Below are 26,085 nucleotides of genomic sequence, written 5' to 3' on the forward strand. Positions count from 1 at the left end.
GGCTCAGGTCATGATCCCAGGGTCCTGGGATCGAGTCCCACATCGGGCTCCCTGCTCGGCAGGAAGCCTGCTTCTCCCTCTCCCACTCCCCCTGCTTGTGTTCCCTCTCTCGCTATGTCTCTGTCAAATAAATAAGTAAAATCTTAAAAAAAAAAAAAAAAGAATAGAGAACCCAGAAATGGACCCTCAACTCTCTGGTCAACTAATCTTCGACAAAGCGGGAAAGAATATCCAATGGAAAAAAGACAGTCTCTTCAACAAATGGTGTTGGGAAAATTGGACAGCTACATGCAAAAGACTGAAACTGGACCATATCCTTACACCATACACAAAAATAGACTCAAAATAGAGGGAAGACTTAAATGTGAGACAGGAATCCATTAAAATCCTAGAGGAGAACACAGGCAGCAACCTCTGTGAACTCAGACGCAGCAACTTCTTGCTACACACTTCTCCAAAGGCAAGGGAAACAAGGGCAAATATGAACTATTGGGACTTCATCAAGATAAATAGCTTTCGCACAGCAAAGGAAACAGTCAACAAAACCAAAAGACAACCGACAGAATGGGAGATGATATTTGCAAATGACATATCAGATAAAGGGCTAGTATTCAAAATCCATAAGAACTTATCAAAGTCAACACCCAAAGAACAAATAATTCAATGGCCAGCAGACACATGAAAAAATGCCTAACATCACTGGGCATCAAGGAAATACAAATCAAAACCACGATGAAATACCACCTCACACCCGTCAGAATGGCTAAAATTAACAAGTCAGAAACGACAGATGTTGGTAAAGATGCAGAGAAAGGGGAACTCTTACACTGTTGTTGGGAATGCAAACTGGTGCGGCCACTCTGGAAAACAGTATGGAGGTTCCTCAAAAAGTTGAAAATAGAGCTACCCTATGACCCAGCAATTGCACTACTGGGTATTTACCCCAAAGATACAAATGTAGTGATCCAAAGGGGCACCTGCACCCCAACGTTCATAGCAGCAATGTCCACAATAGACAAACTGTAAGATGAGCCCAGATGTCCATTGACTGTTGAATGGGTAAGAAAGATGTGGATATACACACAATGGAATACTGCTCAGTCATCAAAAAAAATGAAATCTTGCCATTTGCAACGATGTGGATGGAACTAGAGGGTATTATGCTAAGCAAAATAAGTCAGAGAAAGACAAATACTGTATGATCTCACTCATATGTGGAATTTAAGAAAACAGAGGATCATAGGGAAAGAGAAGAAAAAATAAAACAAGACAAAATCAGAGAGGGTGACAAACCATAAGAGACTCTTAATCATAGGAAACAAACTGAGGGTTCCTGGAGGGGAGGGGGCTGGGGGGATGGAGTAACTGGGTGACAGGCATTAAGGAAGGCACGTGATGTAATCAGCACTGGGTGTTATATAAGACTAATGAATCACTTGACCTCTACCTCTGAAATTAATAATACACTATATATTAATTAATTGAATTAAAAAATAAAAATAAAGGATTTTACACCTCCCTGGAAGGAGCCCTCCACCCTTTCTCATGTGATAGTTAGATGACAAAAACTAGATTGGTGACAGGTGCCTGGAGGGTTAATCAGATTAGAACAGAGCCAACAAGCTGCTAAAACCCCTAGACTTAGAAACTCTAGTGGCAACCCTCTCGGGTCCCGTCCCTCTTCAGAAGCTCTGTGCTAAAGCTCAATAAACTTTGCTTTGCTGCCCACCACTCTTCGTCTGGTCTACCTCTTCATTCTTCGTGCAGTGTGACCAAGAACTGCGAGAACTGAAGGAAAAGAAATCTTGCAACACGTCCCCTTGGACATTTCAAGCACTTCATTAAAAACATAACCTAAGCTAGTTTGGCTACTCTAAGAAATGATATGATTATGTTCTTAAGTATACATTCAGTATAAATATCAATACAAAATTTGAAAATTAAATATCCTATTAATCCAGTATTTTATTTTATTTTATTTTAAGATTTTATTTATTTATTTGACAGAGAGAGACACAGCGAGAGAGGGAACACAAGCAGAGGGAGTGGGAGAGGGGGAAGCAGGTTTCCCTCTGAGCAGGGAGCCCAATGCGGGGCTCGATCCCCAGACCCTGGGATCATGACCTGAGCCAAAGGCAGATGATTAACGACTGAGCCACCCAGGAGCCCCTCATCCAGTATTTTAAAACAAATTCAATTTAGAGACTTAAATATTAGGGGATCACCTATCTTTAAATGTAGGTGTACTGGAGTCATTGCTTGACCTGGGTCGTTGGTTGCTTCTGTACACCAAGTAAAACATTAACTTCCTGATTTTTTGCAACAAGTAGAAGTAGAGCAGGCTACCAGCAATTTTGAGAGCAAGAAAAATGAAGCTCCCTGTTTTTGTAGTAGATGCATTTACAGCAAAAGCATTTCGTGGGAATCCTGCCGCTGTTTGCCTCCTAGAAAATGTAAGTACTTGGTTTTGAAGTGCAGTATCTGAAATTCTAGATTCCTGTAGAACCAAATATTTCTTTTTTTTTTTTTTTAATTTGAGAGAGAGAGAGAATGAGAGAGAGCACATGAGAGGGGGGAGGGTCAGAGGGAGAAGCAGGCTCCCCGCCGAGCAGGGAGCCCAATGCGGGACTCGATCCAGGGACTCCAGGATCATGACCTGAGCCGAAGGCAGTCGCTTAACCAACTGAGCCACCCAGGTGCCCTAGAACCAAATATTTCTTACAAAAAAAAGAAATTAGATCCACCTGTTTGTCTTTGGTTCGTGTTCTTTGTCAAATGATAACAGCAATGTTCATGCCTGCGAGTTGATTTTGACCAAACTATATGATGAGAATGCTTGCACCCAGATACTTTAAGTCTGGAAAAAGAAAGATTTATGTAAGGAAGAACTAAAACCAATTAAAAAAAAATACACAGAACTCTTTGCTAGCCATCAGGTTTTCATTTAGTGAGCACCAAATGTGAAGGCAAATGAAATTAGATGAGTTTTATGTGACTGAACAGTGCTGATACTATATTTAACGTAAAAGATTTTAGCTGGATATCTTTAACCTTACCTATTTCAGACAATTAGAAATTCTTTTCAAGACAAGCAAAAAACATTTTGCAAGGAATTAAATTATTAAGTAGAAGGAAGGAATTAAGCTCTAATATAGGGAGAACTGTTTCCTGAAAGTCTCATTTTTAAAAATGGCTCTTGAGGAGCATCTGGGTGGCTCAGTTTAAGTGTCTGACTCTTGATCTCAGCTCACGTCTTTTTTTTTTTTTCAGCTCAGGTCTTGATCTCAGGGTCATGAGTTCAAGCCCCGGTGGGGCTCCATGCTAGGCATGGAGCCTACTTAAAAAAAAAAGAAAAGAAAAGAAAAGAAAAAAACCCAGCTTTTGATTAGGATAAGTATTAACAGAATAGTTAAATATTCATTTGTGTTGCTACCTGGCTATTAGGAAACAAGCCAAGGAGCCCTTCCACTCAGAGCAATTAGTTCAAGAGTAGATTATCTGAGAATTATTTCAGAAATACAGTAAGCAATTGATGGTTTTAAGTAAGTTTTACTAATTTGGGTAAAGTGTGTGTTGGGGACTTCAAGTGCAGTGAATGTCAAGCTGCACATGAAAATCACCCAAGGAGCTTTAAAATTCCTATGCCAGACTCTCTGGGGGTGGGAGCCAGGCAGCATTGTTTTTTAAAGTTCCCCAAGTGAGTCTAGTGTGCTCTCAAGACGGTGAATGGCTGGGGTTTTACTGAGATGGATGAATACTGTTGGTTGAGTCCTTGGTACACTTATTTTCTCCTTCAAGCAGAGCAGCAAAATGGTGATGAAGAGTCCTCGTCTCACCTTAAGAATACATTCATTACACAACCTTGCAGCTAGCATTTTCCAACCATAAAATGCGGAAAGTAATAAAGTTAATAGGCTTTATCAAGTAACACAAGAGCTTGGGAGGATTAGTGAGAGAATGATTAACAAGAAGATTCTGAATCGTGAACATTCTTTAGAAACAAGCTGGCAAACAACTTCATGTCAAGGAATTGTGGAAATGACAGAAATTGCTTGTCAAGAGTCTTAGTATACTTGTTGCATGTCTCCATGTAGTATTCTTGAAGAGTTCTGAAAATAATTTCAAGTGATTTTCATATTGTTTTCACCAGATGACAAGAATTAGCATTATTCTTCAACTTATTCCTTTTACTTTCAGTACACTCACTGCACACCAGAGCCTTTCTCTCTCTCTCTCTCCAAATATATTTTATATGTTGTTTATATATTTGGAAAAACTAGGATACAAAATTTTTTTTTTAAAGATTATTTATTTATTTATTTGACAGAGAGACACAGCGAGAGAGGGACCACAAGCAGGGGGAGTGGGAGAGGGAGAAGCAGGCTTCCCGCTGAGCAGGGAGCCCGACGCGGGGCTCGATCCCAGGACCCTGAGATCATGACCTGAGCCGAAGGCAGACGCTTAACGACTGAGCCACCCAGGTGCCCCAGGATGCAAAAATTCAAGCAAAGAACTTAGCATAGTTCAAAGCGATCTGCCTCAGTAAGAATGGAAGAAAGAAAAAGAAAATAAGGAAGTCATGATGCAGGGATACTTTCTAGAGAGTCTCCCAATTCACTTCCGAGCTTTGGATCTATGGTACCAGGCTAATTTGGTGGCCTGTCAGGGACAACTGAATAGATAATCTTTGATGGCCTGTCAGGGACAACTGAATAGATAATCTAAAGAATAATTCGCTAGTTTTCAATTCTGTGGATATGAGAATCCTGTTCTCCTGGAGGCTAATTTGGCACTTTCCCCAATTCATAATCAATAAAAATTCTAGTGGAAGGATAAAATGTGGTTTATGCCCTTGGATTCTTTTTTTTTAAATTTTTTATTGTTATTTTAATCACCATACATTACAGCATTAGTTTTTGATGTAGTGTTCCATGATTCATTGTTTGTGCTCCATGCAGAATGTGCCCTCTTTAATACCCATCACCAGGCTAACCCATCCTCCCACTCCCCTCCCCTCTAGAACCCTCAGTTTGTTTTTCAGAGTCCATCGTCTCTCATGGTTCCTCTCCCCCTCCGATTTCCCCCCCTTCATTCTTCCCCTCCTGCTATCTTCTTCTTTTTTTTTTTCTGGGCACAGTGGACACCTGAAACACCTAGAGAGAACACAAGTAAACTCAGGAAAATACCAGAGACAAATAAATGCTAAACCTTATAATGTTGCCCACAGTTCTGTAGGTGTTTAGCCTATCATTACCGTATTCTACAAATATTTATCGACATCTACCACAAGCCAGCTTTGGGGTAGGGATAGGAAGTACAAAGATTAGTAAGTTTGTCTGCCCTTGAGGTGCTCAAAGTCTAGTGAGTGAAACAGACATGGAAACCTGATCATTATTCAAAAGTTATCACAGAGGTTAAAAGATCTAATGGTACCAGGTACAATAGGGACTCAGAGAACAGAACAGTGTTGGATTTTACAGAGGAGAAACTACTTCAGATTTTAAGTGAAGGGCTTCAGAGGAATATTCTTGTTTTGTTTTGTTTAAAATTATTTAAAAATTTGACGAGATGAGACTAATCACAAAAAAAAAAAAACTTGGTGGGGGCGCCTGTGTGGCTCAGTCGTTAAGCGTCTGCCTTTGGCTCAGGTCATGATCCCAGGGTCCTGGGATCGAGCCCCGCATTGGGCTCCCTGCTCAGCGGGAAGCCTGCTTCTCCCTCTCACACTCCCCCTGCTTGTGTTCCCTCTCTCGCTGTGTCTCTCTCTGTCAAATAAATAAATAAAGTCTTAAAAAAAAAAAAACAAAAAACTTGGTTGACAGACTAAAGACAGGCAATTGCACTTTGAGTTGTTTGAATACTTGAAAAAAAGGACCTCCTCCTCCTCCTCCTCCTCCTCCTCCTCCTCCTTCTTTGTTGATAAAAGACTTCTGGAAGGAAAGGAAAGTAAAAAATTCTGGGTAGCAACATTCCAAGAGCTTCTAGAATATTATAAATTTTGTTCTGTTTTCTTTTCTAGACAAGTCCATTTTTAAATTTTCACATGAGTAACTTATAACACTGTACATTAGCTGAAAATAAAAACAGATTAAGGGCTAAATGGAACATGGAACAGATATTTGAAAAAAAATTAAAACCTTAAAAAATTGATGGTGTCCTCAAGTGCCTGAAAATCTATTTGACAGTAAAGATCATGTAGAGGCATGGAAAATATATAGAAACAATATTTAAAAAAAATTTTTTTTAGGGTAGGAGGGGCAGAGGGGGAGAGAGAGAATCTTAAGCAGGCTCCATGCCCAGCACAATGCAGGGCTCGATTTCACAATCCTGAGATCGTGACCTGAGCCAAAATCAAGAGTTGGACGCTTAACCGACTGAGCCACACAAGTGCCCCTAGAAATGATATTTTAAAAAAAATTTTATTTATTTATTTGAGAGAGAGAGAGCAGGAGGGAGAGGGAGAGAGGATCTGATGCAGACTCTGCACTGAGCTCAGAGCCCGACATGGGGCTTCATCCCACGACTGTGAGATCATGACCTGAGTCGATACCAAGAGTTGGATGCTCAACCAACTGAGCCACTAGGTGCCCCTAGAAACAGTATTTTTAAAAAGGAAATAGATATGTTACTTTGAAGGCTATATAAAAACTACAGGAACTCATGACCAACTACTTGAATAGGTCAGAGGGCTGGGGTAATGCTAAAGGGTGGTATGTTGTTTACTTTTCTGTCAACCAGCTCTAATCAGTGAAAATAACAGGGGTAGGGAGCCCATCTTTATTCTTCATATTCTAACAAAGCCCCAAGTTGTTTTGTTTTGCTGTTCTTGTTCTTGCTGTTGTGTGTCTGTGTTTATGTATATGTAGGTGTGTGTTTAGGGTGGGGTTTCTCAACAGCCGCGGTGTTGAGATTCTGGACCGGGTAATTCTTTGCTGTGTGCGGCTGTCATGGGCAATGTTGGCGGAATCCTTGGTCTCTGCCCACTAGATGGCAGCAATCTTCCCGTCTCCCTCCTGTCACGACAACTAAAAATTGCCTCCAGCTGAGAACCTTTGCTAAAGATTTTATTTATTTACTTATTTACTTATTTATTTAAAGAGCATGAGCACGGCAAAGGGCAGAGGGAGAGAGAGAATCTTCAAGCTGACTCAGTATCGGGTGCGGAGCCTGATGCGGGGCTTGATCTCAAAACCTTGAGATGATGACCTGAGCCGAAACCAAGGGTTGGACGCTTAACCAACTGAGCCTCCGGGGCGCCCCTCAGAGGATCTTTTCTAAACACCAGTTTATCCTGGGGTTTTCCTGTTAAAATTATCCATAAGAACAACTTCGCTGTGTGCCTACTGTATACATTTGTTCCAATTCAGCTGGCATTTACTGGCTATGTACCATGTGCTGGACGCTACGCCAGGATCAAATATAATATTCACATCTATGCATTTTTATTCTTTGAAACACTAACCCAATCATTTCCAGAGACAGCAAGGAGGATTGGCTTTGCACTTTTAGAGGAATGCCTAGTTTTAGTTCCTAAACTACTTGCTGTTCCAGTTTTCCTGGTTAAATTTAGAGAGTAACAAAAGCCTTAAAAAAAAAAAAAAGCCTCTTTGCAGCTTGGTATGTTATGTATTTAAGGAAAACCGAGTATATAACAATACTGTGTTCAGTTTGTGCTTTAACTCATTTGGGAAAGCTTATGATGCAGTGGCTATTTCCAAACTTGGTGCCCTTCCTTAGAGGATCCCTGGCTCTGTGTGCTTACACTGGGTCAGAGGCTCCTGGGGGTTCTAGGGGGCTCCAAAGTTATATCTCATTTTTATGCCCAGAAAAGGCATGATGAAGGGTGCAGAGAAGATTTTTCCAGGGCATTGAAGGTTTTCTCTTGCCCAGTATTTGAGGAAAAAGAGCAGTGCAAGGGAGGGGGAGATGCTGATGTGGGTATTTATTTCACTGGCTTCTAGAACATAACTCTCAGCTATGGCTATGGGAGCAATGACTTCAGGCAAGTTCAGCCAGATACTGTGCTAAAGTGCTTTTTATATGTTATCTCATTTAACCCTTACATCGACTCTAAGACAGGGTCTTTTTTTTTTTTTTTTTTTAAACTAATCTCCATGCTGGGCTTGGACTCACAACCCTGAGATTGAGAGTCACGCTCAACTGACTGAGCTACTCAGGCACCCTTAAGTTTAGGTCTTATTATTATTATCATCCCCATTTTACAGATGAGAAGACAGGCAGAGGAAGGTTAAGTGGCTGACTTCAGGATCCCACCACAGGTCTGTGTGACTGCAGATCCCATGCTTTTAACCCATTGTACTTACTACCAGACTAGGTGTCCTCCCCTTTTATGTTCTCCCATGGCATCCCTTACTTTCCAGTTGGTAGCATGCGTTGCTCTTGGTGTAATTCATTCAGTGCCTGTCTTCCTCACTAGACTGCATATTCTATGAAATCTTACCCTATTCTTATTCCATGACACATGGCTTAGCACATGAGAGGCACTAAATAGCTATCTGTTTAATGAAAGTAAATCTATTAATTGAATTATGGCAAGATCTCTTTCTAAGAGTTCTAGCTGACTAACAACTACTGATCTTTTATTGTCATTGGTGAGTTGGGGTGGTGGGGTGTGCAAAGTGAGTACGAGCTTTGAGTTCTATGATGGAGCTAGAGAGACTAGGCACCCATAAGAATCATCAGGAACCACTGAACACGGCCTGCAATTTGAGTCCTGCGTTGTATGGACATAACTTCAAAATAGGAAATCCAAGTGCTTCAGAAGGAATTTTCCATTTCTTCCTGGATGATTTAGATCTTTCCATATCCAAGTGCTTTTCCTTTGCTGGGATCTATTTATAGCAGAGGGACAAATGAACAAGGACTGATAGCAGGACGGTCATGTTTAGGCTGTCATATTTCCAAGCTGCCACAAGATGGGAGTATTTTAAAACTTTGCTCTGATTTTCTGATCATTAATGTTTGTGGGCCATATGATGATGAAACCTCAGTGTCCCAATGCAGCACACTGGAACTCAGAAAAACAAACATGGCTCTGTCTTTGCTGTCGGAAATTTGACTCATGAGATTGCCAAAGGGAAATGGATATTAGAGCAAGAGAATTCACAGTTGTTGGTGTGTAACTGTTACGTGCTGCATTTGAAAATAAACAACTTTAGCGTAAAATGAAAAAAATGACTGAAACAAAAATTTAGTTTTTTGCCTGAATGCAGTCTCTTTTGTTTCTCAAGCTCCCCAAATTGAAGCAACTTTAGTCTTCTAATGATTCACCATTATCTTGGCCTTTGGTTCCAGTGTAGAAATTCGACTGCCTGTGATGCATATTGAGGACGGCTACTATCAAACTTTCTACGGCGTCTCTGGCCCCTCAGGCAAATAGCAAGTGCATTTTAAGTGTCCTGGGACAGAGATTAGTTACAGAAATTCAAATTGCAATTGGTACAATATACCAAGGTAGAGAGGACGGAAGAGCTGATGGCCAGTGAAGTGTGTATTCTAGCTGATGTGCAAAAAAGCCCAACTGCAAAGAAATCCATTAACAATAGACGGTGAGCTTGGCTACAATGGGGGATGCTTTAATGCTTTTTGAGACTCTTGTCCTAAAGGTGGAGGGAAGCAATAGACCAGGAAAGGAAGGACGAGGATAGGGAGTTTGGCCAGATCACAGGAAGGACTAGGAAGCACTGCAGGTTCCTGCAGCCACAGCGGCAAATCCAGAAAGACCAACACAGGCTTTTATTTATCACCCCTTCAATCACCACCGAGGCCTGTGATTGCACACTCTGCAGGAGGGACTTAATTGGCTCCCAGCTTCTCTCAGGTGTTGTATGCCCAGGCACGTGGGCCAGTTTCCACACAGAACAGTGAGCCGAGAGAAGTGCTTCTTAACATTGTTGCCCTGTTGGCTGGGATGCCCAGCAGATCCCAGCCCCTCTACTCAGGGGGTATGACTCACTCCCCAGGCCCACAGGTGTGGCAGATGTTCATGCCGCTTCATTCCTACCATCCTGGTTCTCCTTACCTCGGCTCACAGAATCCTAGCGTGTCAAAGATCTAACAGAAGGAGAACAGAAGCGAGGTCAAATGACTTGCCCAAGAAGCAACCCCAACGCAAAGCTCTCTGCCCACATTTTCCTGTCCAACTCAGCCAAATATGCTCTTTTTCTAAGTCCACCTCACAGCTTCATCTTTAAAGTCCTAGAGTATTTATTGTCAAATCTGTGTCTCAATTACATACTCTCTGGTGTTGGTCACTGGTACTTTCTGATTCCCTGCAAGATGCTAAGCCCCTTGAACACGGGGTCGTATCGTAACCACCAGAGCTTCTAAACTTTAATGTGCACATGGATCACCTAGAAGTCTAGTAAAAAAAAAGGAAATTCTAAATCAGAAGGTCTGGGGTGGGGCCTGAGACCCTGCATTTCTAAGGCATTCCCTCCTTGGTGGTGTTCTACTTAGCACAGCACTTGGTGGCTGACTGCTGCTTTCCTTTAGAAACGCTGCAGGAATCCGTCTTATCTGATAGACATTGGTTTTCCTGTCTGCAGTGTGTTCAAGGGGTAATAAGAGTTTGTCTTTGTTATGGGGAGGCAGAGTGGTGTGGCTGCTTAAAACATGGGTTTTGAGCCACTCAAAGTAAAAGCTAATATTTACCAAGTACTTGCTTTGTGTTAGGCACTGTGATGAGCACTTCATATGCATTATTGGATTTAATCTTTTGAAAGAATAATGCTAAGTAAAACACAAAACCATTGTGTTATGTTTGGGCTTTCAGACAGTAAATATCAGTTGCTTAAGTCATTTCTCTCTCTCTAGGACTCCACATCGTCTATAGATTTTGAAGACAGTGCCCTTTTAAGAAAAGCTTAGTAAGTCCGCTAGGATTTTTATATCAGCTGATAGTTTATTTATTTATTTATTTAAAGATTTTTATTTATTTATTTGACAGAGAGAGACACAGCGAGAGAGGGAACACAAGCAGGGGGAGTGGGAGAGGGAGAAGCAGGCTCCCCACTGAGCAGGGAGCTTAACGACTGAGCCACCCAGGCGCCCCTCAGCTGATAGTTTAAAAATCATGACTGATTTGTCACAATAACCAGCGTTTTGTGCCTTATATGAATATGTGGAAAGTGTTTCAAAAGAATTTGAATCAACTGAAAGATAATGGGTGTTTAACTTGCATAAGTCAGTTAAGTGAATTATGAATTTATTAGTATAAAGTTATAAATCTTATTTCTGGGTTTCGGGGTCTCGAGAATACTAAATTTGGCCAAAGCAAAAAGGCATTTGTCTTGAGACTTCTTTAGAATTCAAAATATAACTAGCGAGTATTTGTTGATTAAAAATTTGATTTTCATTCTCTAAAGGAAAACTCATATTTCTGACCCATTTTTTTTTCTTGAGTTAAGAGGAACGTGTGTGCATGTATATATATGTATTTGTGTGTCTCCACAGGAACTCTTTCACCTAAGTACTATTGTCCTCATTTTAAAGGTGTGGAAACTGGAGCTCCATGAGATTAAATGACTTGCCCACTCTTACACTGCTACTAGGACCTGACCCAGGATACAAATTCACATTATTTTCTTAACCATTTATTTTGAGAAATTAAGAACTACAGAAAAATTTCAAGAATGGTACAATGAACATCCTATACCTTTCCTCTAGATTCACTGGTTGTTACCATTTACAAAGCCCACATTCTTAACCACTCTACCATTTATTTGGCATATTGTGACCTTAGGATATTACACAACCTCTCTGTGATTGATTTCTTTATATGCAAGTGGATAACAATATCTATTTTGAGAGTTTTATTTTTTTTTAAAAGATTTTATTTATTTATTTATTTGAGAGTTAGGGAGAGAGAAACAGCATGAGAGGGGAGAGGGTCAGAGGGAGAAACAGGCTCCCCGCTGAGCAGGGAGCCCAATGCGGGACTTGATCCCAGGACCCTGGGATCATGACCTGAGCTGAAGGCAGTCGCTTAACCAACTGAGCCACCCAGGCACCCTATATTGAGAGTTTTAAAGATGAAGATGAAGTGGGGTGCCTGGCTGGTTCAGTCGGTAGAGCATGTCACTCTAGATCTCAGGGTAGTGAGTTCAAGCCCCATGATGGGCATAGAGCTTACACATACAAAACAAGTAAAAATGAAGATGTAGTGAATAATGTATTCTCCCAGCAAATGTTTATTGAGCTCCTACCATTCTGGATGAATACAAGGTATAAGTCAGAAAAAAGCAAGATAGTACATTGTATGCCCTCATAAACTCAGATATTGGGGGACAGACAGTGAAGGGACACAGTGGGTAAATTCAGGTGGTCTAAGCACTGGGAGGAGACAAAGCCTTTAGACAGAGCAGCTGGAAGGCTTCCTGGTGGAGGTGACCTCTAGCCTGAGGCTTGACTCATAAAAAGGAGTGAACCGTGTATAGATGGGAGCAGAATGGGCCAGCCTACCTAGAGTGGATGCTGAAGATCTTTTTATTCCACAAAAAAGGGAGATTGTGGAGTTTCCCTTTGTGGAGATTGTTTAGAAGAGAACATATGCTCTCAGGTAGACTAGATAATAATCTGATAAAAGATAGGGCTGGCCGGTAGGTTTTTCAGAGTCTGTTCTAGCTCTGTGCATCTACAGCTCTTCATGGAGAGCTACAAGCATAGATTTCTGAGAAACAATCTTTGTAAAAGTGTCTTGACTTCCTTGTCAATTATTTCCTTTGAGGCATGTAACTTTTAATATTAATAAGCTGTGTTATTAACTAATGGCAGTTGCTGTCCAAGGAAGTCTGATTTGTGTTTCTGGAGTCTCAGTGAACTTTTGTTTCTAATTTAGAAATTGGATGAAGACATGCATCAAAAAATTGCAAGAGAAATGAACCTCTCTGAAACTGCTTTTATCCGAAAACTGCACCCCACTGACAACTTTACACAAAGTAAATATGCTTTTTTTTTTTTTTTAAGCCATTCTTGGATGGTACCAGAAACTGCTTTTCCAGTGGGGGAATGATATTTCAGAGAGATTTGCATGCAGACAGGAGAGAAGGTGGGGGAGATTCTGATTTGGTTTTCAGTTTGTCTGGGGAGAGCAGATGTTGAGTAATTTGAATGTTTTAGCTCCAGATCTGGCACCGGGGAGCCCTAGGATGCTGGCCTAGACTTCACTCTTCCTTCACAATGCATTTCAGCTATTAATCATGCTAGGGAAATATTGAGAAAAGAATAAGAAAATGAAAAGTTTGTGACCCACTTGTATGGGAGTGATCTCATCTCTCGTTGGCTTTTCCTCCTCTGAAGGTTCCTGCTTTGGATTGAGGTGGTTTACGCCGGCGAGTGAGGTTCCCCTCTGCGGCCACGCTACCCTGGCTTCCGCGGCTGTGCTGTTTGAGAAGATAAGTAATGTGATTTTCTTTTATGAACCTGTCACTGAGCAAATAGCAAGTATTTTTTAAAATTCTCACGCTTTGTGATGAATCAAAGTCCCTGCTATCAAGACATTACAGAGTCTATTCATGTCATTCATGACGCTGAAACAAATACAGCCCCCCGAAACTTTGGCCTTTCTGATTATGTGCCAGGCCTGTTGGAAAGCTCTGGTCGTTGCTCCCTAGAATGCCATTTTATTTTGAACGGGAGCTCTCTGGTCTCTGACCAACACAGGAGGGGAGCTTGCAATACACAATAGGCGTCTCACATGATGTGGCATCGGGGAACCATAAGTCACATTTTGCTCCAAATATGTCCCCACCCACACTGAGATTCATTTCACAAGAGCTGCTTCTTCTTCTTCTTCTTTTTTTTTTTTTAAAGTAAACTCTATGCTCAACATGGGGCTTGAACTCACGACCCCAGGATCAAGAGTCACATGCTCTATGGACTAAGCCAGCCAAATGCCCCTCACAAGACCTTCTTTACTTTGAAGTTTAAAGATTCATGAGCCACGGCTATCTACATTTCCCTTGTGAAGAGAGGATGCTGCACCTCAGTCCTACCAGTTTTCATCTTCGCTACATTTAGTATAATAAAGATCAGGGCTCTGTGGCAATGAGCCAGGCAGAGGAGAGATGCCCAGAAATGCCCTAAAAGTGGAGATGGAAGCAGCCATGAATAGGTGTAGACAACAAACAGAAAGTTAAGCAAGGAAATATACAGGATGATACGACAGAGTGTAAGAGTGTAAGTGGGGAGAGCAGCATTGGAAAAGGAGGTTCTCTGGGGAGTTACTTAGATGGGGAGGGTATGGGGAGGTGTTACAGGGCGAGTTCCCCTGGGAAGCACATTGCATGCTGGGAGAATTGTGGGCAGTATTCTTGGAGTCAATATTGGCAGGGAGTAAAGAAAGCAGAATAGAACAGAGGGACACGTTGAACTGTGAAGTGGTAGCAACAAAGAAAGGCGTAGGCCAAATCCACAGGGAGATCTGAAACTGCAACGATCCTTCAAGTAGTATAGTTCCAAATAGAAACAAAGGTGCAGGCCTTTATACCCTCCATTGATCAGCCTCCAATGCCCAGAAAAGCAGCCTGACTTCGGGTAAAGTAGCTCTACTCACCCAAGGGCGATTCACAGAGTGGGACTCAGCTGAGAGCAGTCAGTCACCAACACCCCTGGCAGCTGGGGCAGGGCCTTCAGGCTGCGCCTGAGAGCAGGTGCCTCCTTAAATGCATGCCTCTGTATTTCCTTGCCTTGCTAGTCCTGGCCTTCGGAGGGGAAGGTTGAGATGCTGGACCGCAGCATCCACTAGAGAAGGGGACTGTCAGGCTGAAGAATATCAAGCCATGTGTGCAAAGAATTCGAGTGGGAGGAGGAGTATTTGGGCAGAGGCAGCAGCAAATGCAAAGCTCCTGAGGAGTAGTCTGTATACCTGGAGTGGCTGGAGTTTCCCTGGGGTGGGGGGGGGTGCGGGGGGTGACTGGCAGGAGATAACATTGAGGCCCCTCTATAATGTAACCCATGATATGCCTTAACAAGATAATTTTGGTTTCTGTGGATAGGGGACAAGAATGAGGGCAGGCAAATACCCTGAAATATTGCTTAGGAACTCAGTCTTGAAAAAAGATTTTACTGAAGTTGGATTGAGTGCCTTTTGAAAACCCCACATTGTTTGGTGTGGGGCAGAGATTTAGAATAATAGCCTTCAGATCGATCCCCCACAGGGTGGTCTTAAGGTTTGATAAGATAAAATATGAAAAAATGCTTTGCAAATAATGATGTCTTCCACCATTTATAATGAGAAAAATTAAACTTTGGGCTCTGGAGTATACATTTTATATTCAGTGAAAGTTAATCAACAATGCCAAATTTCCTTACCTTTTAGATATGGTTAAGTTTTACAGAAATATTAAGGGGGGAAAAAGAATTAGGTCACAGATCTTTGTTTTCACTGAAAATGTTACCCACATTGAGGTCAGATAAGTGGTCCAAGTTGTATCAGTAACATGAAGGGCTAGTATACCAGCATTTGCGGTCCAATTTTTAAATAAAAAATTTATGTGTAGCTTGGTTTATTTAGGGTAAACTTGATTTGTTTCTAGTAGACTGTCATTCATAATTTGTATATTCTTTTTTTTTTAAAGATTTTATTTATTTATTTGAGAGAGAGAGCACGTGAGACGGGAGGGTCAGAGGGAGAAGCAGACTCCCTGCCGAGCAGGGAGCCCGATGCGGGACTTGATCCAGGGACTCCAGGATCATGACCTGAGCTGAAGGCAGTCGCTTAACCAACTGAGCCACCCAGGCGCCCCCATAATTTGTATATTCTATTTGTCATCCCCTTGGCATATTTTAGACTGGTATTATTTGTAACAATCTAGTATTATAGGTGGATATTTAAAATCTGCATTAGAAAACACTGTTTCATCCCTATGAGGTAGGTTTAATTATTACCGCATTTTACTGATGAGGAAATTGAGGCTTAAGGAGGTTAAATAATTTGCTTAAGGGCACAGTTAGTCAGCATAAAGGAGCTGGCCTTTGAAGCCTTGCAGTATGATGTCAAGTTCAACCAGTTTTGTTCTTGGTTCTCAGGTGAGAAGCTGGTGGGGGCTATCTCTACTCTGGACCCCAGTAATCCAAACCTGAACCCCTCCTTTCAGGAAAAGCCAGGGAATCTAAGACAATGCAGTAGTGATCAAAACAGATGTGCAAATATATAACAAAGTTTATTTTCCTATTTCTTGATTTCCTTTCAGAGAGTTTTCTGATTGACAAAGTAAGACTTTTTTTTTTTTTGCCAGAAAACGTGAATAACACTCTAACCTTTGTCACTCTGAGTGGGGAACTGAAGGCCAGAAGAGCAGAGGACAGTATTATCCTGGATCTACCTCTTTATCCTGCCCACCCCCAGGTCAGCTCTTTCTAACTATTGCCATGAACCGTATTAACTGACAGCTTGCGTGCCTGACAGTGGTCTTGTCTTTTTCCCCATCTAGGACTTCCATGAAGTGGAGGACTTGATAAAGGTTGGTGAAAAGAATTAAACCTAAGCTCGTGTGATTTGGTCATTTATTGTTTGAACACAAAGGTTCAGTACCATTTAGGGGCACCCGGGTGGCTCAGTCAGTTAAGCATCTGCCTTCGGCTCAGGTCATGATCCCAGGGTGCTGGATCAAGCCTGGGTTGGCCTCCCTGCTCAGCAAGGAGTCTGCTTCTCCCTCCCTCTATGCCCCTCCCCCTGCTTGTGCTTTCTTTCTTGCTTGCTCTCTTTCTCTCAAGTAAATAAATAAAATCTTAAAAAAAAAAAAAAAGATTCATGGCACCTGGGTGGCTCAGTCGGTTAAGCGTCTGCCTTCAGCTCAGGTCGTGATCCCGAGGTCTTGGGATCGAGCCCCGCATCTCCCTCTGCCGCTTTCTCTCTCTCTCTGTCTCTCATGAATAAATAAATAAAATCTTAAAAAAAAAAAAGATTCAGTACCATACGACCCCCAAAGATAGGCCTTCTATCAGTATAAGCGTTCCAGCCTAAGCTTGGATGAAAAGTGCATGGTGCATTTGAGGTGTGAATTTTAATGTTGAATCTATTTGGTGAGAAGCTTGAGCAGTTGTCCCTGGCTCTTCATTGCCAGATTAGCCTCCATGAAGGAAGGGGGAGGAGAGACTGCTGTGTGGTGGGCCGAGCGTGAAAGCAATGGAAACTGCTGGGCAGGGCGGCCTGGATTTCTGTGGTGGAGAATGAGGCTGAGGTGAGGGGCTGTGCTTTGATGGAGGAGGACAGGAAAGCTCGGGCAACTTGATAGAGAAGGCAAGATTCATAGCCTGGCTTCCTCAAGAGGTCTAGGAAGGGGTGGTCCTTCATGAGAATAACAACGATCATGCTAATGAACATTTTTGAGAGTTGCCCCTGGGCAGTACCAGGTGCTAAGCTTTTCACATGCATCATCTCACTTAATACTGTCACTGGGTGAGGTAGGCACTACAATCGTTCTATGGGGATTCCAGGGGGCCCGAGCAGCCCTGCATGACCCGGTTCTTAGTCTGTAGAGAAGGAAGGGCCCCATCAGGATCAGGGCAAGGGCTGCAGTGAGAAAACCAATTCTCACTAAATGGTCTACCCTGGGTACCGCTGGGGTGTTTCTCAGTGAATGTTCAACTACAGCATTTATAATCTTTAGTGTCTTGCATTATCTATGTTTTTCAAAGAGTAGAAGCAAGCATTACAGATTCTGATTTTACACTCAGCCCCACCTATGGCTTGGGTTTTGGAAGACAAGCCAACATTCATAAATGAACTGCTTTAAGCAAGTTGACAAGAAAATGGACAATATTCACAGTACAGACCTTGTTCATGGTAGAAAGAACTTAATGCGGTGTCTCTAAGCTTCAGGGTCAGCATTTGTAAAGTGGGGATGATAAAGGGTTATGTATCCTGAGTATTGTTGTTTTGTGTTCCTAGAAACTGGTCATAAGATTCTCAGCTGAGAATTAGACTTTCAAATTGACATCAGAATTCATGCAGAGGAGGGCTGAATGACCCCTCGGAGAAGCTGAAAGGCCCAAGAACAGACAGGCTCTGGCTGCAAGAGTTTCCATTTCCAGAGGAAGGGACATTGTTCAGCTGTGGTCGCTGGGGTAGACAGCCGAGGCACCACCCAAAGTGGAGGGAGTCTTGGCTTTGGGACCCGGAGCATCTCAGTCCCTAAAGAAGATTAGAGAACCTGAAGCAACCTGAAGCCAGACAACTACCATGTAATTCTCATCTGCTCTGCCTACAGCCAGTGGGGGTGCCAAAGGGTGACTTGGAGGGGCTTCCCCCACTCATCATCCCCTCAGCACTCCAAGTCAACAAGCAAACAGACAAACAAGTTCTAGGATATGAGCAAGATTATGTGCAGTCTCAGGTAAAGGGTGAACCCAGGTATCTTTAGAAAATGTTGCTACATTACTGATCTGCAGCATACAATCTAAGTGAAAACAGTGCTTGCCACGCAGAGCAGCATTAAGATGTGTTCTAGACCCCAGTTCCATTCAAACTGCTGGCCCTGGGTCCTTGCCATGTAGAATCTTCTAGTTACTGCTGCTGCAACTCCACATATATTATTTCATTTAATCCTCACAACAATGCTAAGAGGTGGGCCTGAGGCCCTCATTTCTACCCCCATTTCTACAGACAGTAGACAGTAGTGATTCAGAGCTTTGACTCCAGGGCCCCTCAGACCTGGGTCAAGGTGTGTGTGTGTGTGTCTGTCCCTGGGCCTAAGTCTTGCTTCTTATTTGTGAGGAAAATGCCCATTTGAAGGATTAGCATGTTGAGGCACATAGTAATACTTGTGAACAATGCTTTTCTTCGGCTCTTAGAGGGTGAGCTCAACCCCCTTAAGGGTCTCTGGTCTCCAGAAAACTGGCCTTCCTTGGGCAACACCTTGAGTCCTGAAACTGAACTAAAACTCTTGGGATTGGGGACATTGGGTATGCCTGGCACACAGGAGATGCTCATGAGAGGCTGTTCCCCATATAGAAGATCAATGATTTGACCCAGGGTGCACTCCTGAGGAGTTTTTGGTCTGTCTCCACAGACTGCCATAGGTGATACCCTAGTCCAAGACATCCGCTATTCTCCAGATACCCGAAAGCTCCTTGTCCGGCTCAGTGATACTTACAAGAGGTAAACAAGATTTTTGGCTTTGGCAGCACTTTGGGGAGGGCTGAGAACCCAGATTTATAGCCCTGGCTTTGACTGGCCCTGCTAGGTCCAGTCAGAGAGTTTTGTTCCTAGGGAGGAAGATATTCTACTTGCTCTCTCCTCCCCTCCTGCTGAGCCCTTTGGGTAAAAGCTGCACCCTCACTTGCTCTACAGAGTCTGTATAGTGGTCTGTGAGATGGGTTTGTCCTAATCCATCCCATTCATGAACCAGGTCATTCCTGGAGAACCTGAAGGTGAACACACAGGATCTGCCGCAAGTGGAAAACACAGGGAAGGTGAAAGGATTCATTCTCACCCTTAAAGGAGAGCCTGGAGGGCAGACCCAAGCATTTGATTTTTACTCCAGATATTTTGCACCGTGGGTTGGTGTGGCTGAAGACCCTGTAACAGGTACTTTTTGACTTGGGTCCTGGGGAGGGTTCAACAGTGGAGGAAAGTAACATAGCTCTTTAAGTGCCCTTCAAACGACCTTTCAGGTTGTTGGGTTTTGAGCTGTTTTTGTTTCCCTATCTTCCCCTCCCCATTCTTTCACTGAAGTCTCGAGTGAAAACTACAGAATTAAGGAGACAGTATATATAGCAGGGTTAAATCTTCACGTCCGACAGCCTGGGTTTTCGTCCTAGCTGCCGAGCTGTTGACCTTGGGCAAATGACTTAACTTTTTTTAAAGTTTCTATTCCCCTTGTTGTGATGAGCCCTGGGTGTTACATGTAAGGGATGAATCACTGAATTCTACTCCTGAAACCAATATTACACTATATGTTAACTAACTAGAATTTAAGTAAAAACTAAAAAAATAAAAAAAATAAAGTTTATATTCCCTCCTCTATAAAGTATGAGTAATATTTCATAAGGTTATGTAAAAACAGTGCATGGTAAATGCTTAGCACAGTGCCTGGCACATGATAAGCACCCAGTAACTCTTAGCTATTTTAATAATAATGACAGAACTGGTTCCCTGAACCAACGCTTCCAGATCTGCCATTTGCAAAATTCAGGGGCCAATTTCCACTATAGTCACAAAGCCTTTTGTTTTTTTCAGTCACCAGCCTGTGTGATCATTGGCACCTAAATAAGATTTATTTTTTGAAGGATAAGTTCCTGGGTTGTAGGTGGGAGATACAGACAGGAATAGCTTTCCCAGACCTGCCCCCAAAGTGGGTGGGATGGGTTTGGGAACATAGGTATTCAAGATCTACCAACCAGAAGCAGAGGGATGAAATCAAAGACGGGCAAGAATGTGAAGCTTCCTCCTTTCATCCTCTTAGAGAAGAGTGGGCTGAGCAGAAAAGGGGGGATGCTTGATGGAGGAGGCTGGCGGATGGGATGGTGGTCAGGGCAGAAGGAGGCTGGGAAGAACCTCTGAGGCTCCTGCTCTGAACAGAAGACAGAGATTGGGATTGTTTCAGGACTTTGACCTAGTTACTCTATGAGAACCAAAACATGAAATTCAAAGCTCAGCAAAGCATTTTCTTAAAGACTCAGGAAAATGCCCAATGACATCCAAACAGTAGAGCTTGACCCTCCCCCATGGAAAAGAAGTTTTGAGTGGATTTACATATGCTTCACAAAGATTTTAACTGCTACAGAGAGAAAGTGTTTTCCCCTGTAATAATGCTTTTCTAAAGTGGGAAGGTCTTTGGACAGTGATGATCAACCATCTCAGCTTGCTTGAGACTGAAGGATTCCCCAGCATGCAGGACCTTTGGTGCTAAAACCAGGACAGTCTTGGGCGAACTGGGATGACTGGTCATCCTAGGTGGACCTCCCATGATATTTAGTAAGTTTTCCTGAAGAAAACCCATCCTTTTCTCCCAGTTATGACTTTACATTTTGTTTCTTCATTTTAATATCTATTCACTGATCTAAAACTAGGGCACAATCAAGTGAAAAAAAATGCCTCACTAAAACAAAGTTCTTTTGGCACTAAAAGCCTAAAAATCTTGGCTTGGTGGAAAATTGAACCTTTTGTCAGAGTTCCCAGTTTTTCTTGCATGTTCATCGTTGGAGGAAGGAGATACTTCCCTTGAAAGATTAGAGAAAGATTTAGGTGAAGCACTTGATCTTCCTACCATGGCCTGACAATGAACTGATAGACAGGACAAGAATTAAAAACTGCAGTTTAACTAATTCAAAAAGATATATGCACCTCTATGTTTATTGCATTATGTACCATAGCCAAGATATGGAAGCATTATGTACCATAGCCAAGATATGGAAGCAACCCAAATGTCCATCAATAGATGAATGGATAAAAAAGATGTGATGTGTGTATATACACATACCTACACACACACTAGAATATTATGCAGCCATAAAAAAGAATGAGATTTTTGCGATTTGCAACAACATGGATGGACCTAGAGGTATTATGCTAAGTGAAATATGTCAGACTGAGAAAGACAAATACCATATGATTTCACTCATGTGTGGAATCTAAGAAGCAAAACAAATAAACAAAAAGCAGAATCAGACCTATAAATACAGAGAACAAACTGATGGTTCCCAGAGGGAAAGGGGTTAGGGGGATGGGTGAAAAGGGTGAAGGGGAGTGGGAGGTATAGGCTTCCAGTCATGGAATGAATAAGCCACAAGAATAAGAGGCACAGCGCAGGGAATATAGTCGACAATATTGTAATAGCATTGTATGGTGACGGATGGTAGCTACACTCGTGGAGAGTATAGGATAACATACAGAGAAGTTTAATCACTATGTTGTACACCCGAAACTAAGGTGACATTGTGTGTCAACTAGACTCAAATTAAAACATTAGAAAAAAAAGACCCTGCAGTTTAATTCGGCCTGCAGAAAGTGTAAAACATAGCAGATACATTATTTGGAGGAACTTATCCATAAATTCTGTGTCTTCCTTTCTATGTCCATTCATAATTCCACACTCTGCTGTGGCCCTGGCCAACATCATGATCAAGTCATTTAAGGTTTAGTCAAACCAGATAGTTGGTTGTAATTGCTTATCAATTTACCACAATGCCACCCCTGTTTTTGTATCATAACTTTTCACTTCTTTTAAGGGTCTGCACATGCTGTTCTCAGCAGCTACTGGTCCCAGCAACTGGGGAAGAAAGACATGCATGGTAGGATAGTTTTTTTTTTTATTTAAAAAAAAAATTTTCTAACTTTAAGCTAGCATTCCTTCTCATATGTACCATTGATTTGAAGATGTAATAAAATGTCATGTATCACCCATATGAAAATGAAAGGTTTTACGTTGCTTCACTCTGAATCCTCTACTCAGAATATCTTCCACCCCTGTCCCCCCCAAAACACAGACACACTTCTAATACAGTAAGTGCCCAAGTATTTGTTGAATAAAATTAACTGGCTGTATAACTTTGGCCCAGTGAGGTTATTTAGAATGTCACAAGTTGAGATGGGATGATTGCCAAAGTTCCTTATTGCCATTGCTAGTCACGGGATTGAATCAAACAAATTGCTTTTGAACCAAGTCCCCTAATGACTTTGGGGGGTGGAGAGGAAATAGATTGCAGCCAATGGAGGCTACACAGTTCCAATAGTCAAAGTAGGAATCTGACCCTCCAGGATGGGAGGTCTGACCTAGTGGGAGGGTCAGGCCTCTGTGACTCTGATTTGGGGATAGCAGGTTGGCTGGTCTTTCTTTGGTGAGCCTAGTTTCTCCCTTACGCCCCGAACTCCACGAAGGTGGAGACTGTTCAGTTGCTTGATAAGCACAATGGGTAAACAAGCTCCCTTTGTCCTCTTCAGACCTGGAAAGATGGGGCTCTCTCAGGAGGGCCAAGATCACCCCTCTTTATCTTTTTAAACTTCTAGTCCGTGCCTCTACCTTATCACAGGTCCTCACTTACTCCCAGACAGAAGCAGGAAGGAAGCTATGCGCGGGGTGTGTCCGGGACATTACGGGAAGTGACAGAGGAAATGACTGAGGAAGAGAAGATGTGGAGCTGTGTGTTTTGTGGCTCAAATTGCGTTTGTGGTCCCTCAGTCCTCAGAACAGGGCAGGCTGAGCAGTGCTACGGACAGAGGAAGGAATTTATTCTTTCCACTGAGCTGGGAGGGTTCTGGAGCTTGTAAGAAGACAGAGGTCTTCCACTATGTTCTGTGAATTAGAAAGGGTGAAGATGAACAATATTAACTCGTGACTTGTTTTATGTTTTCTTTAGCCTTTCAGTGTTCCCACCGAGGAGGAGAGCTGGAGATTTCTCTGCGTCCTGATGGGCGGGTTGATATCAGGGGCAGCACTGCTGTTGTTCTAGAGGGCACGCTGACAGCCTAGAGGTGGCTGTGGTTCAAGGCTGAGATTTTGAATGACTAAGTGTTTTCTGCACAAAAAGAAATGGAAGCGGCTGCCTTTACCAAACTTGCACAGCAGTTCACTTCATCCCCACGATAGAAATAGAAAAATGAAGACATATTAATGGAAATTTCATCATGCTTCCTGACTAATTAATTTATGGAGTTTTGGCTTTGCCCGCGAATGTATTTGACATAGAAGTAACCAGTAACAAAGAATGAGGTTGTCACCTTCAATTATGACTACCAATCACAGAATGAGGAGTACATTTATGAGGAGTAAGATCAAACCATTTAAACTTAGGTGTGAGTATCTGATAGACTATTTTGTAGCCGTTAAAAAGACGCAATAACTATGTGGAAATATTGAAAAGTATCTCATGACACAATACTAAGAAAGGGAATTACAGTGGACTACAAAATGTTAGCAATGTTATGTTTATATCTATGGACAATATGAATATATATGGACAAAGATGGGTCATGAAGATAGAAAGGTGACAACTGTTCATGTGTGTGTGTGTGGGGGGGGTAAGATTGGGAGTCATTTTAAGGCACCTAAAAAATTATTTCCCTTACTGGAACACACTCATGTTCAATAACTAAAAAATCAGGACATATAACAGAATAACCCAAAAACCCAGATATTTCAAAAAATGTATATGTATTACTGTGGTGATAAAATTAAACTCTAAAAGCAATATAATATCTTTATCTTGATGTATAGTTTTAGAGTGTAACTTAAAAAGCATTCTTCTCTTACCTTAATAAAATTGGTTCTAACATATTTTCAATTCAGTTAAATCTGTAATGTTGAATACCTATAATTGACTTTGGGATGGGGACTTTTTCAAGTCATTAACAGTGTTTGTTTAAGGTGATCTCATTGATGGCAATTCTCAGCCATCTCAAAAACTGCAAGCTAATCAGTTAGAAATGCCCGTAGTGTCCCAATTTTTGTCACCTTACTGCTACCATGCTTTCTATTTTTATTTATTTTTGCTAAGGCATGTGACAGTGAATTTATTCTAGCAGTAATCTTGTGTTTCCCCTCATTTGCAATGAAGTAAACAATTCACTGGCTTCAGGGCTTTAGCTTAATGAGTAACCAATGACCTGCCACATAGCTCACCCCTTCTCCCAACTCATCAGTGGGTTACACCATGGGTAAGAATCACTGGAGGGTTTTCACAAAGTGCAAAGTTTTCTCCACCTCGAACTGAATTGTATGAATGATTTTATATAAATGCATAGTTGTAAGGGTCTGAATTTTATCTCCCCAATGTATGCTAAGTTCTTTTCAAAAATTATTTATTTTTAAAATTCCAGTATAATTAATATACAGTGTTATATTAGTTTCAGGTGTGCAATATACTGATTCAACAATTCTATATACCCAGGGCTCATCACGATAAGCACACTCTTAATTTCCTTCTAAGTTCTTAATAGATATTTTTGGGATACGAGTCCCTGAGGTGATTCTGAATTCTTTTTGCATGAAAGTTGCTATTTCAAACATCTGAGTTGACTTTTCATCTTATATTTTTAAAGATTTTTATTTATTTATTTGATATATAGAGAGGGAGAGCATAAGCGGAGCCATAGAGCTCCAGAAGTAGCAGCCGAGGAAGCAGGGGTGAGGGTGGGAGAAGCATACCTAAATAGATAAATAAGAAGAAATGAAATGACATCTGTGGGTAGCAGGAGCAAAGAGCTTCTAGAATTAGCATACTGTGCAGAGTGAGTTTTTTGCTGATATAAGTAGGGCGGGTTTCAGGGTACAGTTTTCCCCTGTTTCTTCTGCTTCTGCCCACCTCTTACCTACCTGATCTTACTAAGAGTGGGCATAGGGGAATGTGTAGGGAGATTGTTAGAAATGTATCCCAGCACTCAAGTATAATGTTGCCATTGCTTGAAAAAAGTGCTCCCATCAAAGTCGGCATCCCCTGGCGTAATGAGTTAGACTGAGTTATCTTAATGTAGGAAATACCTACAAAATCACAGAGGCTTAATATAACAAACTTTTATCTTCATTCCTATCACTTGTCTAGTACAAGTCAGGAGGGGTTCTGTTCCATGGTCCTGCAGGGGCCCAGGCTGATTTTGCCTTCTGCTATTTCAACATGTGACCTCTGTGGGTGCTGCGGCAGGAGGAAACAGTGTATGGAAGTCTCACTCTGTTTGCCTCAGAAGTGATAGGTGTCAATTCTGCTCATAGCTTATTGGCTGCAACTGGTCATATACCCCCATCTAAGCGCAAGGGAACTGAGAAATGTGGGGGAGCTCGTGGATATATTCTGCATATGGTAAATATAGCTGCCACACTTGGGGGAGATTTTTAGGCTACTCAGACAGTACCCACTAGGGTGGCATTACTTAGGTAAATTCATCACAGTCCAGGGGCTCAGGGGTGCAGGCTTAGAAGGCTATTATGTAAATGTACCAAGAGCGAATCTATCTTTCAGGCGTAGATTCACATTTAACTAGCGCATAGAGACTGATGTATAGAGCCAGAATACCAATTTTTTATATGATAAGCGTAATCACAGAATGGATTAGATTAGAGCATTTTCTCTCCATTTGCATATCTGTTTGGGAAGCCAAATTATAATTATAAATAAATAAATTATAAT

The 26,085-nt window shown here is 41.9% G+C and overlaps 1 protein-coding gene across 2 annotated transcripts; it reads left to right on the forward strand.

The window, feature by feature from the left end:
• Positions 1-2,050: 2,050 nt before the first annotated feature.
• PBLD (phenazine biosynthesis like protein domain containing) lies at positions 2,051-24,230 on the forward strand. Of its 2 annotated transcripts, XM_081824162.1 has the most exons (10): positions 2,051-2,453; positions 12,860-12,959; positions 13,321-13,419; positions 16,260-16,369; positions 16,455-16,484; positions 18,234-18,359; positions 19,035-19,123; positions 19,374-19,552; positions 22,195-22,257; positions 23,323-24,230. In XM_081824162.1, exons 1-10 carry the CDS (start codon positions 2,370-2,372, stop codon positions 23,433-23,435), a joined length of 993 nt encoding a protein of 330 aa, XP_081680288.1. In that variant the 5' UTR covers positions 2,051-2,369; the 3' UTR covers positions 23,436-24,230. The 2 variants fall into 2 exon arrangements, with proteins under 2 accessions (XP_081680288.1, XP_081680290.1); XM_081824164.1 differs by lacking the exon at positions 18,234-18,359 and having other exon boundaries at positions 2,314-2,453.
• Positions 24,231-26,085: the final 1,855 nt, after the last annotated feature.

The sequence above is a fragment of the Leptonychotes weddellii genome, chromosome 6 (assembly GCF_054177405.1).
Source record: "Leptonychotes weddellii isolate Sample4059 chromosome 6, ASM5417740v2, whole genome shotgun sequence".
Taxonomy (NCBI): Eukaryota; Metazoa; Chordata; class Mammalia; order Carnivora; family Phocidae; genus Leptonychotes; species Leptonychotes weddellii.

Excerpts from the sequence above, each read along its gene's own strand:
- PBLD (XM_081824162.1), top strand. The coding sequence starts at position 2,370 with ATGAAGCTCCCTGTTTTTGTAGTAGATGCATTTACAGCAAAAGCATTT. Across the intron at positions 19,553-22,194 it reads GGCTGAAGACCCTGTAACAG|GGTCTGCACATGCTGTTCTC; the intron begins GTACTTTTTGAC and ends ACTTCTTTTAAG. Across the intron at positions 22,258-23,322 it reads GGGGAAGAAAGACATGCATG|CCTTTCAGTGTTCCCACCGA; the intron begins GTAGGATAGTTT and ends TGTTTTCTTTAG.